General features: G+C 44.5%; 1 protein-coding gene across 9 annotated transcripts in view; it reads left to right on the forward strand.

Moving 5' to 3' along the window:
* The window catches only part of FGGY (FGGY carbohydrate kinase domain containing), a 417,204-nt gene that overhangs the window by 18,097 nt on the left and 382,693 nt on the right, over positions 1–16,414 (forward strand). For 8 of the 9 annotated variants that reach the window (XM_042997390.1, XM_042997395.1, XM_042997396.1 and 5 more), the window contains one exon: positions 4,342–4,556. In XM_042997390.1, the coding sequence (XP_042853324.1) occupies positions 4,356–4,556 (201 nt within the window). In that variant the 5' untranslated portion in view covers positions 4,342–4,355. Of the gene's footprint in view, positions 1–4,341; positions 4,557–16,414 lie in introns of those variants that run through there. The other variant, XM_015540945.2, reaches the window with a different exon arrangement.

A 16,414-nucleotide genomic window follows, 5' to 3' on the forward strand; every position in this document is an offset into this window, starting at 1 on the left:
ATCTACAGCTCATGTGACTTGGACGAATTTCCCCGTCCCACTGAAGTACAAAATGGTGATGGGTTTACCAACTTGGTTGAGTTTCATTTGGAAGAGATTAAGGCATGTATGCAAGTGCCAGACACACAGGCGGATCCTAATCCTTTTTTTTCTTTCTTAACAAATTAGAAAATGGAATGTTTTCAATTTTGCAGGTATTTTATTTTTTCAGGCAAAGGTGCACTGGATACAGTTTGGAGTATAGGACACAGCAGAGAGTACCTGCGACCCTGGAACAAAGGGCACAGAGCGGCAAGACAAGGGATCTGAGTTGCAGGGAATTCTCTGGCAGAGTTTTTAAAACTCTCAGGGTCGAGTTTCAGGGAAGCCGTCCAAGGGCTTGAACTTAACTTGCTTCCCTGCTTTCAGGGTCCAGGTGTGGAAACAATCACAAAGAGATCACTTAAAACTATAGTAATGGGAAACATGGTGAACCTGAAATATTTAATTAGGCTCTATTCCTTAGAAAAACATGAACTGGGAGGCGTGTGTGAACAGTGCCAGGAGGTATGGTGCCCTTGTCCCCGTGGGTTTGACTCTTTCTGACCAGTGCTTTGGTAATGTGGTCTAGAAACGGGCGGTTTGCCAGAGAGAGGCAGCCTGACATTGGGGAAGGGGCCATCTCTGAAGGGGGGCACCTTGAGTTCTGAATCAGCCAATCTTAGACAAAGTAGGCAGGGTCCTTGGCAAATAGGCATTTAGTAGATGGAGGAGAGTCAGGCAGTATAGCACCCCGAGAATGGTTAGAGACTTTGGAGCCACAGGGAAGGGGTTTGCTGTCAACTCTATTACTTACTAGTTACATGATCTACTGCAGCACGTTACTTGACCTGTCTAGGACTCAGTTTTCTCATCAGTAAAATGGGGATGATACTAGGAATTAACCTTGAAGGACTGATGTCAGGATTAAACGTGGTATGGTAATGTAAGCAAGCTGTTGAACAGAGCACTGGGGACACAGTAGACGTAGTGCCTTTTATTATTCCCTAATGATAGGCTTTAAAGGTATCCACTGAGTCACAAAGACTCAGGTTCTTGCTGTGTGCCAGGCTCTGGGTTGGCACTGGGGGTAGCTGTGATCTGGGCAACATTGGAGTTAATAATATAATAGTAAAGCTCCACCCTTCTTAAGAAGAAGTAGGAGCTCTCCTGAAGGGTAGATTCTTGCCTCTTTAGTGAGGACATGGGTCCAAAAACCAGAACTGAGGTAGGTATGCCCTAGGTGTTTCCAGAGTGGAAATCTGCCTCTGGATTTTGCTGGAAATAAATTTGACTTGTGGGTGGTGGGTGATAAGATGTTGCACTCCCTGCAGGGGAAGACGGAGACAAAAGTGAGGAACCCAGGCTTGAGGAGCTGGGCTAGCAGGAACGGCGAGAAGCCGGGGGGGGGGGGGGTGGCTGGCCAGTCAGGGTGAGCTGGAATGGTTGTATACACTCGATTTCCTATTTATTTCCTTGTTTCTCTCTGAAATGTTTCGAATAGCCTTGGGGAATTCTAGCCAAGGGCAGAGGGCTCTTCACAAGCCAGGATCAGTGTTAGGAGCACCCCTGGGCCTTTACGCTGGGGACAGTGAGAAGCTAAAAGGGAATTCCGAGTAAAGAGGTTGTGGTGTGGTCAGTAGCAGGGAGATGGAGGAACTGGCTTGGTCAGTCTTCCTCTTATTTGCATAGGAAGAAACTTGAGGTAGCTCTGAGCCAATGCAGGGCCCTGTCTTGTCCTCCGCTCATAGCAGGGTGCCTGTGCCTGGCGCATTCTGCATTTCTTTGAATATCAGTCATGGATTACAAGATGCATTATTGTTTCATGCATCACCAAGAAAGAAAATGCTACCACTTGATTGTAAGATGCCACTGATTGTAGGATTCACTGATTTTAGAGAAGCAAAATGAAAAAAATGAGTGTCTAGAATTAATAAAATGTGGTTGTAGGCATTCAGTAAATGTTAATTGGATGAATGAAGCATACAGAGATTAGAATCAAGACAAAACACTTGTCGTATAGGTACAAAATTAGGAATTCGAACTATTAAAGCATGAGGTTCATCCATGATTTCTATCGATTTCACTGATCTAGCTGCTCATTCAGGAAACATTTATTGAAAACTGATTATATACTAGGAACTAGGGATACAGAAATCAATAAGTTCCTTTTTTTTTTTAGGTTCAGGCCAGTAAGGGAGACAGACCTGGAACCGAAAACAAATCCTATTTCACAATGGTTAGGTTGTAAAAGAAAGCAGGGACATGGTACTCTGGTGGCAGCGAGGGACAGAGAAAGGCAAGGATGTCTTTCTGAAGGGGAGATGGTTGAGCTGGAAGCTTGCAGTGTGAGTCTGTGGCAGGCTCACAAGAGAGGAAGGTGTGAGGAAGGGAAGGGCAAGTAGGAAGCACTCGGTGGGGCAGCCCCGAGGCAGGGTGAGCCCTTGAGAACCTGCGAGGAGTCTCAGAATATCTGGGGTTGGTGTAAGACCTGGTGGGATTGTGTTAGACATGCCTGACAGCAAACGGGGAAGCTCGTGGTGGGCCTGGGATGCCATGCAGGACACCATGCTGTATTTCAACCATCCTGGGTCCTGAGAAAGGGCCCCGCAGAGCGGTGGCTTCAGGGAGAGGTGTGGAGGGGGCGCTGGGCTGATCTTTGCTTCAAATGGAGCAGCTGCACTTTGACTTGTTTCACTTAAATTTTGTGTGAGTCATGGCTTGAAGAACACTAAGGAATGCGTAGCTTGATGTCTGGTGCTGTAGATCCTGTGTAGCTCCCAAAGCATGTAAGCGAGGAAGTCAGGCTGAGAAGGCGTGGAGGCTGGAGCCCGGGAGCTGTTCTTCGAAGCCCTGCTGAAGGTAGCACGTGTGCTGGCTGTGGCTCCCCAGCACCGCCCCTCCCCCCTCTCCCCCCACGCCTCCCCGTTTTCCCCTCCACCTGCCAGGGAGCCTGCTAGCCCAAGGGGGCAAACACCATTGGGAGATCACTGTGATTAAGTCAGAAGTGGTCACTTTTCATGAAGCTGTTTTTGAATGGGATAAATATCCAGGAAGCAGTAACTGAACATCTGTGGGCTGGCTGTGTTTTAGCATCCCCAAGTGTGGCTTTGCCAGGGAAGCATTACCTTTTTGAAATTGACGGGCTCAGGCCACTTTCTCGGTTGAAATGAGATTCCCGGGTGCAAAGACTGCCCCGGGCTCACCTGGGGAGTTGTAGCCTGTTCACCAGCGCTGTTGTCTTGGGGGCTTGTTCTTGCTCTTGGAAAGGCTGATCTGGGAAATGAAAGTCGCTGGGAAATTTCTGTGTCATGTGGGCTAATCTGACCAGAGGGACCTAGAGTGGTGATGATGGCCAAGGAATTCCTGAGTGTTCTCTTGTCGGATTTCCTTGTAACTCACAAGGGGTCTGCAAAGAAAACAGCCGGTCTCACAAATTCCTGATCCTGTGCCCCAAGAGGCTCCTTCCCAATTCTCAGTCTCTTCGTGACTTGGCTGCAGTGTATTTGCCTCTTCTCCAAAGTGACCCTGCAGGCTGTTAAGAGGGAACGAGGGGAAGGGCATGCATGGGACTTGGTGGTATCAGATGGGAAGTTGTGGGTCCGGGCTGCCTGTGAATGATGCTGCTGCCTCTCTTCATGTCTCAGAGACCTGTTTCCCCATCAGTACAACGTGTGTCATTTACTCTTCCTAAGTGTGTGGACCTGCCTTTAAGAGAAAAGTAACGTATCTCTTGGAGTCTCCTCCGATGATCTATAAATTCGGATGACTTAAATAGACTCCTTCTGGGGTTGCAGTGAGGAATACGGGAGGGGTGCATGGACTTTTCACAGTGCTTGGCATGTCACAGGTGCTCAGTAGATAATTTTTTGAATGAATGGTTGACAGGGTAGATGAGGTTCCTTTTTTGTACTGTGGCCACTGTCCTCATTTTGATCCAAATTTAATGAGAATAAATACATATCTGTTAGCTCTAGATTCTCTGGATTCCACACCCCCTATTTACATGTAAAGCACTTCTTACTCACTGGGTATCATGCCTCTGCTTAAAGAATTGTGAGATTGTAGCTGCTTCACATCTGACTTCCTTCCAAGAATGGAAACTCCATGTCTAAGGCCTTGCCTGTCTCATTTACCCACCACCCAGCTCAATGTGTCCATTAGCATTCTGTGACCACTCTGCATTTTTGTCGGGTGAACGAGGAAGCAAATGACCACCAGTCAGCTGCACTCCTTTTATTTCCACTTTCAAGATGTTTTATGCCCAGTATTGTAGACCTACTTGGTCTTAGTGTGGTTTTTGTCCTTGCTTGATCTCTGCAGGTGGAGGGACCGCAATGCCCGGGGGAGGTCAGGAACCAGGGAGCTACTACGTGGGTGTGGACGTTGGAACGGGCAGTGTGCGTGCGGCTCTGGTGGACCAGAGGGGAGTCCTTTTGGCTTTTGCAGACCAGCCAATTAACCAATGGGAGCCTCAGTTCAACCACCATGAGCAGTCCTCGGAGGACATCTGGGCCGCATGTGGTGTTGTCACAAAGGTATGGCCACAGCTGTGGGATTCTACCCTTGTAGATGCTCCCCTGCCCTCACCTGCTGAGCATGTCTCTTGTACACCTGGTGTCAGGAACAGTGTTGGGGTGCTTTTGATACAGGCGTTACCTTACGGGAGCTCATAGGCTAGTGACAGAGATCAATAGACGGCTAGACTATGACTCAAGTAGGTGCTAGGGGCTAAGTGGCTATGGCTGGAGCTGAGGAAAGGGGATCTCGGGCACAGGTAGATGGGACAGATGTGGAGCCTGCAGATGATCTGGTCACGTGTGACCGAATGTGGAGGAAGTCACGATAATCATAGCTGACACCTGCTGTGCCTTCAGGTGTGCCCAGTGCTGTGTAAACCGTGGTAGCATGCATCGTGTATGTGAATCCTCACAATGACCCTATGAAGGTAGTACTATTACGACCCCTGTATTATTGAGAAGGAAATAGGCACAGAAAGGTTAGGTGACTTACCCAATGGTGAATGGTTGACAGGGTAGATGAGGGGACTGGGTTCATGGTGGGACTGGAACCGTAAGCAGGCTGACTCCAGAGCTGCACCCTTAGTCACTGGACTGTCCTGCCTTCCAAGTGGACAGGTTGGGGAACCTCATTTTGTTCAGTGGCAACAGCATGTGCAAAGGCGCAGTGGCATACACATATGTGTTTTGAGAAAGCAAAACTTTGAGTTGTGCCAGGCAGATGTTGATGTTGAGTGGCCTTGGATTGCAGTCAGCCTGCTGGTGATCAGGAGTGACAGAGATATTTTTGTCTGGTTTTTTTTGTTTGTTTGTTTTTTGTTTTTTTAGAGGGAAAAATAAAGTCCTGGTTTCTCTCTTCTCTCTGTTCCTAGTTTTGTTCCTTAAATATTCATGAAGGGTTTGGTAATTTGCAGATGGACAATTCACCATTCTGTCCGTATTGATCAGTCTGTTTAAACTTTAATGAGCTCTGGGCTGCTGTTAGTGCCCCCAGAGAAGACGGCAGAGAGAGGAGGTGGGGGTGGGCAGCGCTGGAGCATTCTGTAGGAATAAAAGTGGGGGCATGTCTCTTCTGCCTGTTTAATTTTCCTCCTCCCTCCTCACTCTCGGCCCCCGCCTTGGTGAGAATCTTCTACTCTTTGCCCTTGGGTCTCCTTTGTTCTCCTAACATATAGCCTTTCTTGCCATTAAGGAAATTGTCAAGAAGAAAATATAATCCCCTGATGAAAAGCTACTTTAAAAAAAGGTCTGGTCTAAGTACAGCTTGGTTTAATGGTAGATTTTTAATCATCTCCCGGTGCTGGCCAGCTCATCAGCTGTTTGAGCACTGTGAGCCCCCATGAGTGCCCTGGGCATTGGTCCTTAGTGAGGCTATTGCACTGAGGCTATTGGGATAAAGCTCTTGGGTCTCAGGCTGTCCCCTCACCTGGAGTATGGCTGTGTGACTGTGTGCCAGAAGCCATAGGATAAGCATGACACATTTACTCGCAGCTCATGGCTGGTATGAGGTTTAGAGAGGGAAGCATTTTTATATTCAGGAGTTAGCACACCATAGGGCACAGATTCTGGAGCCAGACTGTCTGGATTGACATCCTGTTTCCGACATTCATTAGCTTGTCTTCTTGCACAGTTTACTTCATGTTTCTTGCCTGAGTTTCCTTATCTGTAAGATGGGAAAGATGATTGTACCTTATCTGCAGCGGGTTGTTGTGAAGGATCAAATGAGTTAATGCATATACAGTGCCTCGACAGTGCCTGGAAATGAGGAAGCACTGTGTTTTCCTGTGGTGGTGGTGATGGTAACAGTAACGGAAATGGGTAGATGGTGCAGGACAATGAAGTAAGATAAAACGCTGAAGCATCAGAGTCAATTAGGGAGGTACCTTTTGGGACTATCCGCTCACTCCCTGTCTTTAGGGTTCTTTGTATGTAAGATTTTGACAAGCGCTGGTATAGGGCAAAGGGTGATGTAAAATACATCCTGTCTCGTGTCTTCTTTTTCAAGGACTTCAGGGAGTTAAGAGCTTGAGAGCAGTTGTTCTCAAGCTGGGTCGTTCACACTGCCTGAGATGGTTTGCCTCTTAGTCAAGTTAATAAGGACAATAACAACAACAACAATAAGATGATGATGATGTTGATGCAACTACCATTTCTCAGGCACTAATTATGATCCAGGTACCATGTTGGAGACTTCACATCCATTTATGCACACGACAGCCTCTTGACGTAGTTTTTATTCTGTTTCAGAGCTGGAAGGAATGAGCTTTGAAGGGTTAGGTAGTCAGCCCAAGGTCACATGGTTAATATGAGCAAGGGGTGGACTGCAGCTGCCCCCTCATGCTCTGCCCTTTGCCCCTATCCCCAGCCTCATTCCACTCCCCATGCTCCCTGCTTGGAAATCATATTAAACTACCTGAAGTGTTTTGAATTTGCCACTATATGGGGAACCTTGACCTTACCCTGATTGTTATCTTAACCATACTGAATTATAAGTGGCTTTACCTGGCTGTCTGCTTATGTGAAAAATGTGTGCCCCTCGCAGGGGTCATGTCTTGTTGATCTAAATTTCCCTAGAGTTCCTTTGCCTGTGATATGCCCAATTCATATTTGTGGAGTGCATGAATGAATTAAACACCTCTGTTCTTTTCTTTTCTTTTTTTTTTAATGTTTATTTTTGAGAGAGAGTGCGAGTGGGGGAGGGGCAGAGAGAGAGGGAGACAGAGATCCAAAGTGGGCTCTGTGCTGTCAGTGCAAAGCCTGACGTGGGGCTCAAACCCACAAACCTTGAGATCATGACCTGAGCCAAAGTCGGACACTCATCTGACTGAGTCATCCAGGCACCCCTCTGTTATTTTTACTATCTGACATGTTCTTCTCTTCTTCACCTGTCCAACTCCACAGGTATTTATAAGGTAATCTTAAGCATTATTTCCTCCTGGGAGCCTTCCTGGATGACCTCTGACAGCCACTGCTCTCCCTTGCCAACCTCAGAGGAAAGAGAGGCTGAGAAACCCCTCTGTGCTGCCCTAGATCCCACTGTCTTCACCTGTCCTTGCCACATAACGTTTTATCTGGTCCTTAACAGGTTTCATTGTACTTGATGACGTGTTGGGTCGCTTTAATACCATCACCCCTGTATTTCCAGCATCTAATACATTGCCTGGCACAACTTTGTTGCTCAATCAATGGACGTTGGATTAATGTTACTTAGAGCTACAAAGAAGTAAACTCTGGCATCCTTTATCTTGCTTAAATGTTGCAGTGACTGTGTGAGGTAGACTGCCATTCTTTGTTTTTGACACATGAGGATATTGAGGCTCTGAAACTAACAGGTATTAGAGACGGGATGAGACCCCTAAGGTGGGGACTCCAAACCCTAGTCTCGGTTCTCCTACTCCCGCTGCTCCTAAAATTGGTGGGTCTTTATTGGGTCGGTACTCACATATCTAAAAAGTGCTATGGAAACACACAAGTCCTAGAGGTATAGACTGTCCCTGATTTTAAGGGCTTAGATCTCTTTTTGGAGCCACAATCTTAATCCTCCCAAGGAGGTGAGAACATTTCAAGCTGGTGTATGATTAGTACCAGCTTCCATTAGGAAGAAGGAAAAAGAAGCTGCAGGCGTCAGTCAGCCAACAGGCATTTGTTGAGTGTTACTTAGTATGGACACTTTGTTTGAGCACCTGCTATGCGCTATGATTTTTGCTAAACTGGAGTGTGTCTAGAAGAGGGCTATAACGAATTCTCTGCCCCTAAGGATGAAATGGTTCAGTTGCATGGAAAAACCCAGCACCTAGGAAGCCAACAAAGTATTGTTTTGTTCTAAGTTGCACTAGTTATATGAGTAATGGTTGGAGGGAGAAGGAGCAGAAGAGGGAGTAGCCCATGTGGGATTGAGCAATAATGTTAACCTTTTACATTTGTAGAACCTGCGAGGTTTACAAAGCTCGTTCATAGCCATTTGATTGTCATACAAGGTAGGTGGGGCAGGGGCGGTTGTTCCCATTTTACAGTTGAAAAGAAAAACTGAGACCCACAGAGTTAAGTGACCTTCCCTAAGTCACCCAGGAAGTTGGTGATAAGCCTGAACTCAGGTCAGATCTCTGCCTTCTTTCCATCTCCAGCACCACATACCTTTGTTGCTTGTCTGGATTAGTGTGAGAACCTAACTGATCTCATGTATGGGCTTCCCTTTCCCAATCCCGTCTCCTTCTCGGAGCTGGGATGATTTTTATTTTAAAGTTTGTTTATTTTTTGAGAGAGAGTGAGAGAGTGGGGGCGGGGGAGGGGCAGTGCAGAGAGAGGGAGAGAAAGAATCCCACGCGGGCTCCGCACTGTCACCACAGAGCCCGATGCGGGGCTCGAACTCACTCACCGTGAGATCATGACCTGAGCTGAAATCAATAGTTGGATGCTTAACTGATTGAGCCACCCACGTGCCCCAGGAATGATTTTTGTTTTTTAATGTAATCTGATCACGGCATTCTTTTGCTCACATTTCAATAGCATCAGACTACTATTTGGATAGAACTCCAGGTTCTTAACAGGGTCTTCAGGTCCTGCATGGTTTGGGCTCCACCTACTTTCCTGGTCCATCTCATGATGCTTCTCTCAGCTCCCTGCATTCCAGCCACACTCTCCTGTCCTGCCCTCAAGCATGCAGTGGTCCCTCTGGCCTCAGGACTTGTACACGCATCCTTTGTTCGTTTTTGCCTTCTGCCAACATCTCTAACCCCTCTTCATCCTTGGATTCATGCTATTCAATAATACAGTAGTCTCTAGGCACATGTGGCTATTTAAGTTTGTTAAAATAAAGAACAGTTTGAAATGTGGTTTCTTGGAAGCACTTGCCACATTTGTGATGCTCTGGAGCCATGCATGGCTCATGGCTACTGGATTGGGCAGCACAGAGACAGAACATTTCTATCACTGCAGGAAGTTCCGTTAGGATACCTTTACACTGAATCTTAGTTCAAAAGTCAGTCCTTCCAGGAACAAGCCTTTTCTCTCAATATCCCCTCCAAACTAAGCTCTATATTACTTACTGAATGTTGTCACAACACCTTGTACTTTGCCTTCAGAGAACTTCATATGGTTAGAGAATCATCCACTTATGATCAATAGTAATCAAATAATAAAATCATTATATAATCAAGTAACATAAATGAGGTAAATATCCTACATTTTTTGAATTCATATCTCTCTTAACTCCTAGATTTGATGTTTCAGGGGGGTGGGAACTGCAGTTTGCTCACCCAGGTCCCAACATCCAGTAGACTCAGGAAGTGTAAGAAGAATGAATGAGTATAGAAATTGGGACCTCCCTACTCTCAGTGAATTGAGGAAGGATGAGATTGAGGAAGGGTGAGGGGATGGCAGCTGAGGGACTCTGGAGAACTTTGAGAGGATCTTCAGAGCTGAAGGAATGGCATGGGCAGATGGTTTCCAATAGGAGGAAGAGGGGAGACTGCAATCCATGAGGAGGCATACCCAGAGTAGCTGGTTCTGAGGCCAGTAGGGAGTCTTGTGGAATCATCCTGAGTGTCACATTGACCAGCTGATTGAGGATGGCTTGGAGGGAACAAAACTAAATTCAAGGATGCCTGTTAGGAGGTGGTTTCTTCTAATGAAATGCTAGAGGCTGGGATTCCTTTGAACTATAAGCTCTGGGAGGCTGGGACTATGTCTATGTTGTTCAGCATGTATACTCCATGCTGGCACATACAGGTGTTTGATAATTTCCCTTTAATAATGAATGGCTGGATGAGAATGTTGGCAGAGGGATAAATGGGAGTGACAAGACTGACTTTGGAAGGAAGATCTGACAGGACTTAGTGGGGAGGAAGGAGAGGGAGGCACTTTCAGAGTTTCCCTTCTTAGAAGCCTGTTGGTGTCCCTGACATAAATGGAAGTGTTTGGTCTCCATTTCCCTACTTGGTCTTCAAGGGACAACACCACACCTAAGCCAAGATGCTGTGTAGGTCATGGTCCGGGGTTGGGTTTATGCATTTTACTAGTCACTAGGGTCAATTTTGTGAAATAGAGTATTTCCAGGGCTCTTGCAGGTAACCTGCTCCCCACACAGGCTGTATTAGCCTGGTCGCTGTTCCCATCTCAGGGCCTTTGCACTGGCTCTTCTGCCTGCCTGCAGCGCTTTGCCACCAGATTTCCACAAGGTCAGCTCCTCAGGTCCCTCAAGTGTCTGCTCAGACCTCATCTTCTCAGTAACTACCTTCTTCTTTTCTGTCACTCCTGATCCCCTTATCGTTTTCTGGTACGCTATATGTACACTCTATGCTTTACTTGTATCAGCTGTTGTCTGTGTTGTCTGTTCTTAATAAAATGTAATCTCCAAAAAGAGCAAGGTTTTTTTTTTTTTTATATCTTATTCTTCATTGTTTTCCAAATACCCAGAAGAGTGCTCAGCCTGACCCTGGAAGAGGCTTGATTATATTTGCTGACTGATTGAACGTGTGAGTAATTGAATTGTGTAGGCAACAGGGAGTGATGAGCCTCAGGGAACCAGGGATTTCATAACCCCACACACCCTCAAGGCTGACAGAGGCACTCAAATCAAGATTGAAAAGAGTACGGTACCAGCCACAAGACTCAATTGCAAGGTGCACTCTGTCTGCGAGGCCCTAGGCTTTGACCCTGGCTCCAAATAGAGCTACAGAAAAAGCCAGGTATGCCTCTGCTCCTCTAGTTCTCAGTTTGTAGGGTTTCAAAGGAACGCTTGTCTCCCCACCCAGTATGGCAGAGCCTGCTGATTTAAAACACATGCAGGATTGAACTGGTTCCCACCAGCAGAACAAAGCGATGCACAATCCCTTCCCCAAATATTTGTTTGCTGCCCCATAGCTACGAGTTGACAGTTGTGAGACATGGACCAGGTTACCAAATGAAGTTGCAGAAATCTGCTTCTCTGGAAATTCTTTAGAAGAGCAATGTGCTTTCTCTCTAGCTGGGGAAATTCCCTTGATGCCAAGTCTTTGGGTGAGTTTATTGGACTGCTTTCTTCCTCCATTAATAAGAGCATTAAAAGGAATCCTCAGGTCAGCAGGTCAAGTCCCAGGGACCTTCTGGGTAATGTAGCTCTGATAGCCATCTTTCTGGGATGGTTTAGATGGGGGTGGGGTGGGGTGGGAATAGGGTGGTCCTGCTCCTGGATCAGCACGATCATAAGGCATTTTTGTGTAAGGCTGGATGTGGCTACCTAACCAAATCAGGTTTATTTTATTTTATTTTTATTTTTTTAACATGAAATTTATTGTCAAATTGGTTTCCATACAACACCCAGTGCTCATCCCAGCAGGTGCCCTCCTCAGTGCCCATCACCCACCTAAATCAGGTTTAAATGCGTATCACAATTATCCTTCTAGTTCCTTGTGATAGATTTCTATTGTAGAGAGAAGAGGTTGAGCCTTTGTGACTGAAAGTCCATGAGTAGGATATGGTACTCAAGTAGGACTTGAGAGGGGTTCATAAAATAGATTGAAGAGAATACTTTCTTTGGTTCTACTGGAAGGTTACTCCCACCATAATAATTTTAGGAAGATTTGAGTTTATTCAGTCTTTTCAATCACTCTTCCCTTGGCTTACCATTTTTATATGTGCTTACGTGACACAGAGTGTGCTATGCTTCGTACGTAACAAAGATTCCATGAATATAGTTAATAAGGCATTGAGTGGGTTTTCCATCCTACAAAGGTTTACTGGTTCCGAAGCACTTTTAACCCAGTTAACTCCTTTGGTCTTCACCTGGGAGATGACTCTCACTCTCAGGAAACTGAAGGTCAGAAAGGTGTTGCAATTAGTGTAGGCTTTCCTGATCTGAAGATGGTGGAGTTGAAACTCAAAGCTGGCTCTTTTGATACCATATCTCATATTCGTTTCTATTCCGAATCTTCCCTATGGTATTGAATTTTATTGTCTTCTGCATATTCTCACCCATTTCCCCTTTTGACTAACTGCAGTCCTGTGTGAGTTGGGCCTGCACTCTCGGCACAGAGGCCAGTAGGGCCTCATGGCAGGTAGAAGTTAGGGCTAAGTTATCGATTTGTTTATTGAATCCACATGAGTTCAGAGAAGATTTGAGGCAGCTGATTACTCTAATAATAGCTGCAAATTATTGTACACCATAATGCCAGATGTTAGGCTAGATGTTAAGCCAATCATACCTTATTTTGCTGAATTCTCATAACACAATTAAGAGATGTAGGTAGGAGAGCCCAGTGGCTCAGTAGGTTAAGCTTCTGACCTCGGCTCAGGTCACCATCTCACAGTCCCTGAGTTCAAGCCCTGTGTCAGTGGGCTCTGTGCTGACAGCTCAGAGCCTGGAGCCTGCTTTAGATTCTGTGTCTGTCTCTCTTTGCCCCTCCCCTGCTCGTGCTCTCTCCCTCTCAAAAATAAATAAACATTAAAAAAAAAAAAAAGAGAGATGACTTTCTTTGTGCAATGAAGGAGGCTGGTTTTTTGGCTTCCCAAAGTCCTATCAACTAGTAAGTGGATGAGCCAGGTTTCAGACTCAGGCGGTCTGCACCCAACATCATTTATCTTAATCATTGCCTGAAGATTTCCAAGCCAAGTTGGAAATGCATTCCAGGAAGAAGAAGCCACGTGCCTATACATGCTATGGCGACTTGACCCAGCAAGTCAGGAGAGGGATTGGAATGGCTGGAATTGTGTGACTCACACTCAGTCACATGGCCAGAGTGGCAGAACTAGGGTCTGAAACCAGGACTTTGTGACTCGCCACGCGGCCATGCTGGACAGGGTTTGGTCCTCTCTTGTAAGTGTAGATCAATCAGTGTCCTGAAGGCATGCAGGGCATTCAGATCCTGCTGTGTGGCAAAGGTATTGCCACCAGTCACAGATGGGTCACTCACTAGCAAATGTTCTCCCCCAGGATACTAAATTATAAGTCTGGGGTTCTAAAATAGGGGAAGGGAAGAATTGTGTATTTTAAATGGGGATGGACACTTTTGAGTGGACTTCTGTGGGATTTACAAGGCTATCATCGTGTTTTAAGATAATGGGAAACCATGATTATGGTCAGTCGTGCCTTTTCAAAAAAGGAAACTGTATGGGGTGCCTGGGTAGCTCAGTCAGTTAAGCGTCCGACTTCGGCTCAGGTCATGATCTCGCGGTCTGTGAGTTCGAGCCCCGCGTCGAGCTCTGTGCTGACAGTGTGGAGCCTGGAGCCTGCTTCGGATTCTGTGTCTCCCTTCCTCTCTGCCCCTCCCCCGTTCATGCTATATCTCTCTCTGTCTCAAAAATAAATAAACGTCAAAAAAGGAAACTGTAGAAACAAAAATAAGAAATAGAAATAATACATCTATTAGTTTATAACTTTAAAAATTATATAACAAAGTAAAAAATCTGTCTCCTCCAACTGTAGTTTCTGCTCTCAAAGGCAATCACTGCTAACAGTTTGTTGCATACAGATTGGTCCCTGGCTTATGATTTTTTCACACTATGGTGGTACCATAGTGGTAGGCATTCCATGGAAACCGTACTTTGAATTTTGAGTTTCGATTTTTCCTGGGCTAGCCATACATGGTATGATTCTATCTCATGACGCTGGGCAGTGGGCCCTGCAGTTATGAGTGTAAAGAACTAATACACTTCATACCATTCTGTACCCATACAGCTGTTCTGTTTTTCATTTCCGGTACAGCATTCAATAAACTACATGAGATATTTAACACTTTAGTGTAAAATAGGCTTTGTGGTTGGTGATTGTGCCCAACTGTAGGCTAATATAAGTGTTCTGAGTACATTTAAGGTAGGCTAAGCAAAGCTATGCTGTTTGATCAGTCAAGCGTATTAAATGTATTTTTGACTTAGACTATTTTCAACTGAGGGTGAGTTTTTCTGATGTAACCACATCCTAAGTGGAGGAAGATCTATATACATTTGACCTTATTTAGCACATATCATGGATATCTTTCCATTTCATCTTTAACTCAACCTTTTAAAAATATTTAATGGCTTAAAGTATAATTTACATACCATGATGTCCATCCATTTAAAATATATAATTCAGTGGTATTGAATTTGCACATTCGTACAGTTATCACTTTAATCCCATTTTTGGACACTTCTGCTACTTCAAAGAAGTTCCTCTGGGGCTGTTTGTAGTCAGTCCCTAGTTCCGTTCATAGATAGCTGTTTATCTGCGTTCTATCTTAATAGCTATTCTTCTTTAGAAATTTCATATAAATGGAATCCTACAACGTGGATTTTTTTGGTGTGACTTCTTTCATTTAGCATAATGTTTTTAAGGTTCATCTACATTGTCGTACTTAATAGAAGTTTGTGCCTTTTTCTTGCGGAGTACTATTGCATTTTGTGGATGCCACACTGTTTAATCATCTGATTAAACCGTGATGGATATTTGATTCGTTTCCAGTTTGGGGGTATTATGAATGATGCTCCTATGAATATTTACATATAAGTGTTTATATTGACATACACTTTTTAATTTTTTACTTTTTTATGTTAAATATAATTTATTTTCAAATTGGTTTTCATTCAACGCCCAGTGCTCATCCCAACAGGTGCCCTCCTCAATACCTAAGAAATAAAATTGCTAGGTTGTGTGGTAAGTTAATGAAAAAACTGCCAAACTTCTTTCCTAAAGTGGCTTTATTTTACATTTCCACCAGTGATGTATGAGACTTCCTCTTTCTCCAGGATTTTCTAACATTTGGTATCATGAGTCTTCTCCGATTGTGATTTTAGTTCTCATTTCCTAATGACTGATGATGTTGGGCATTTTCCATGTACTTTTTGGGCATTTGTTTGTCTTCTTTGGTGATGTGTATATTTAAATCTTTAGCCCATTTTATCATTGGGTTGTTTGTTCTCATTATTTGAGTTATAAGGGTTTTTTATTCTATATATAGGTCTATTATCAGATACATGAATTGTAGGTATTTAATCTGTAGCTTATCTTTTCATTTTCTTATGGTTTTATTTGAAGAACAAAATTTAAAAATTTTGATAAAGTCACATTTATACATTTTTTTTTCTTTAGGAGTCTTGCATTTTCAATTTTTTTTTTATTGTGTATTCATTTTTGAGAGAGACAGAGACAGAATGCGAGTGGGTTAGGGGCAGAGAGAGAGGGAGATACAGAATCCGAAGCAGGCTTCAGGCTCCAAGCTTTCAGTACAGAGCCTGACGGGGGGTTCGAACTCACGAGCCGCGAGATCGTGACCTGAGCCGAAGTTGGACACTCAACTGACTGAGCCAACCAGGCACCCCTAGGAGTCTTGCTTTTAAAAATTCTTTGTCTAAGTCATGTCACAAAGATTTTCCTCTACAAGTTTTATAGTTTTCATTCTTATATTTGGGAACATGACACATTTTGAATTAATTTTTTTGTGCATATGAGGTGCAAGTCTAGAAGTTTGTTTTTTTTCTTGTATGTGGACATTTAGTTGTTGTTGCCCCATTGTCAAACAGACTGTCCTTTCCTCATTGAATTAATTGTCTTGGTACCTTTATAAAACTAATTGACCATAAATGTTTGGGCTTATTTCTTCTATTTCTCTTCTCTTCCATTGTATCTATAAATTTAACCCATGCCAGTGCCACACTGATTTAGTAATGATAGTTTATAGTAAGTTGAAGTCAGGAAGCTTAAGTTCTGTCCAATTTTGTTCTTTTAAAGTTTTTTGAAGTTTTTTTTAATGTTTATTGATTTTTGAGAGAGACAGACATCATGGGCAGGTGAAGGGCAGAGAGAGAGAGAGAGGAGACACAGAGTCTGAAGCAGGCTCTAGGCTCTGAGCTGTAAGTACAGAGTGTGGCACGGGGCTCGAACCCACAAACTCTGAGATCATGACCTGAGCCAAAATCGGAGGCTT

This window comes from Panthera tigris, chromosome C1, assembly GCF_018350195.1.
Source record: "Panthera tigris isolate Pti1 chromosome C1, P.tigris_Pti1_mat1.1, whole genome shotgun sequence".
NCBI classification, from domain to species: domain Eukaryota; kingdom Metazoa; phylum Chordata; class Mammalia; order Carnivora; family Felidae; genus Panthera; species Panthera tigris.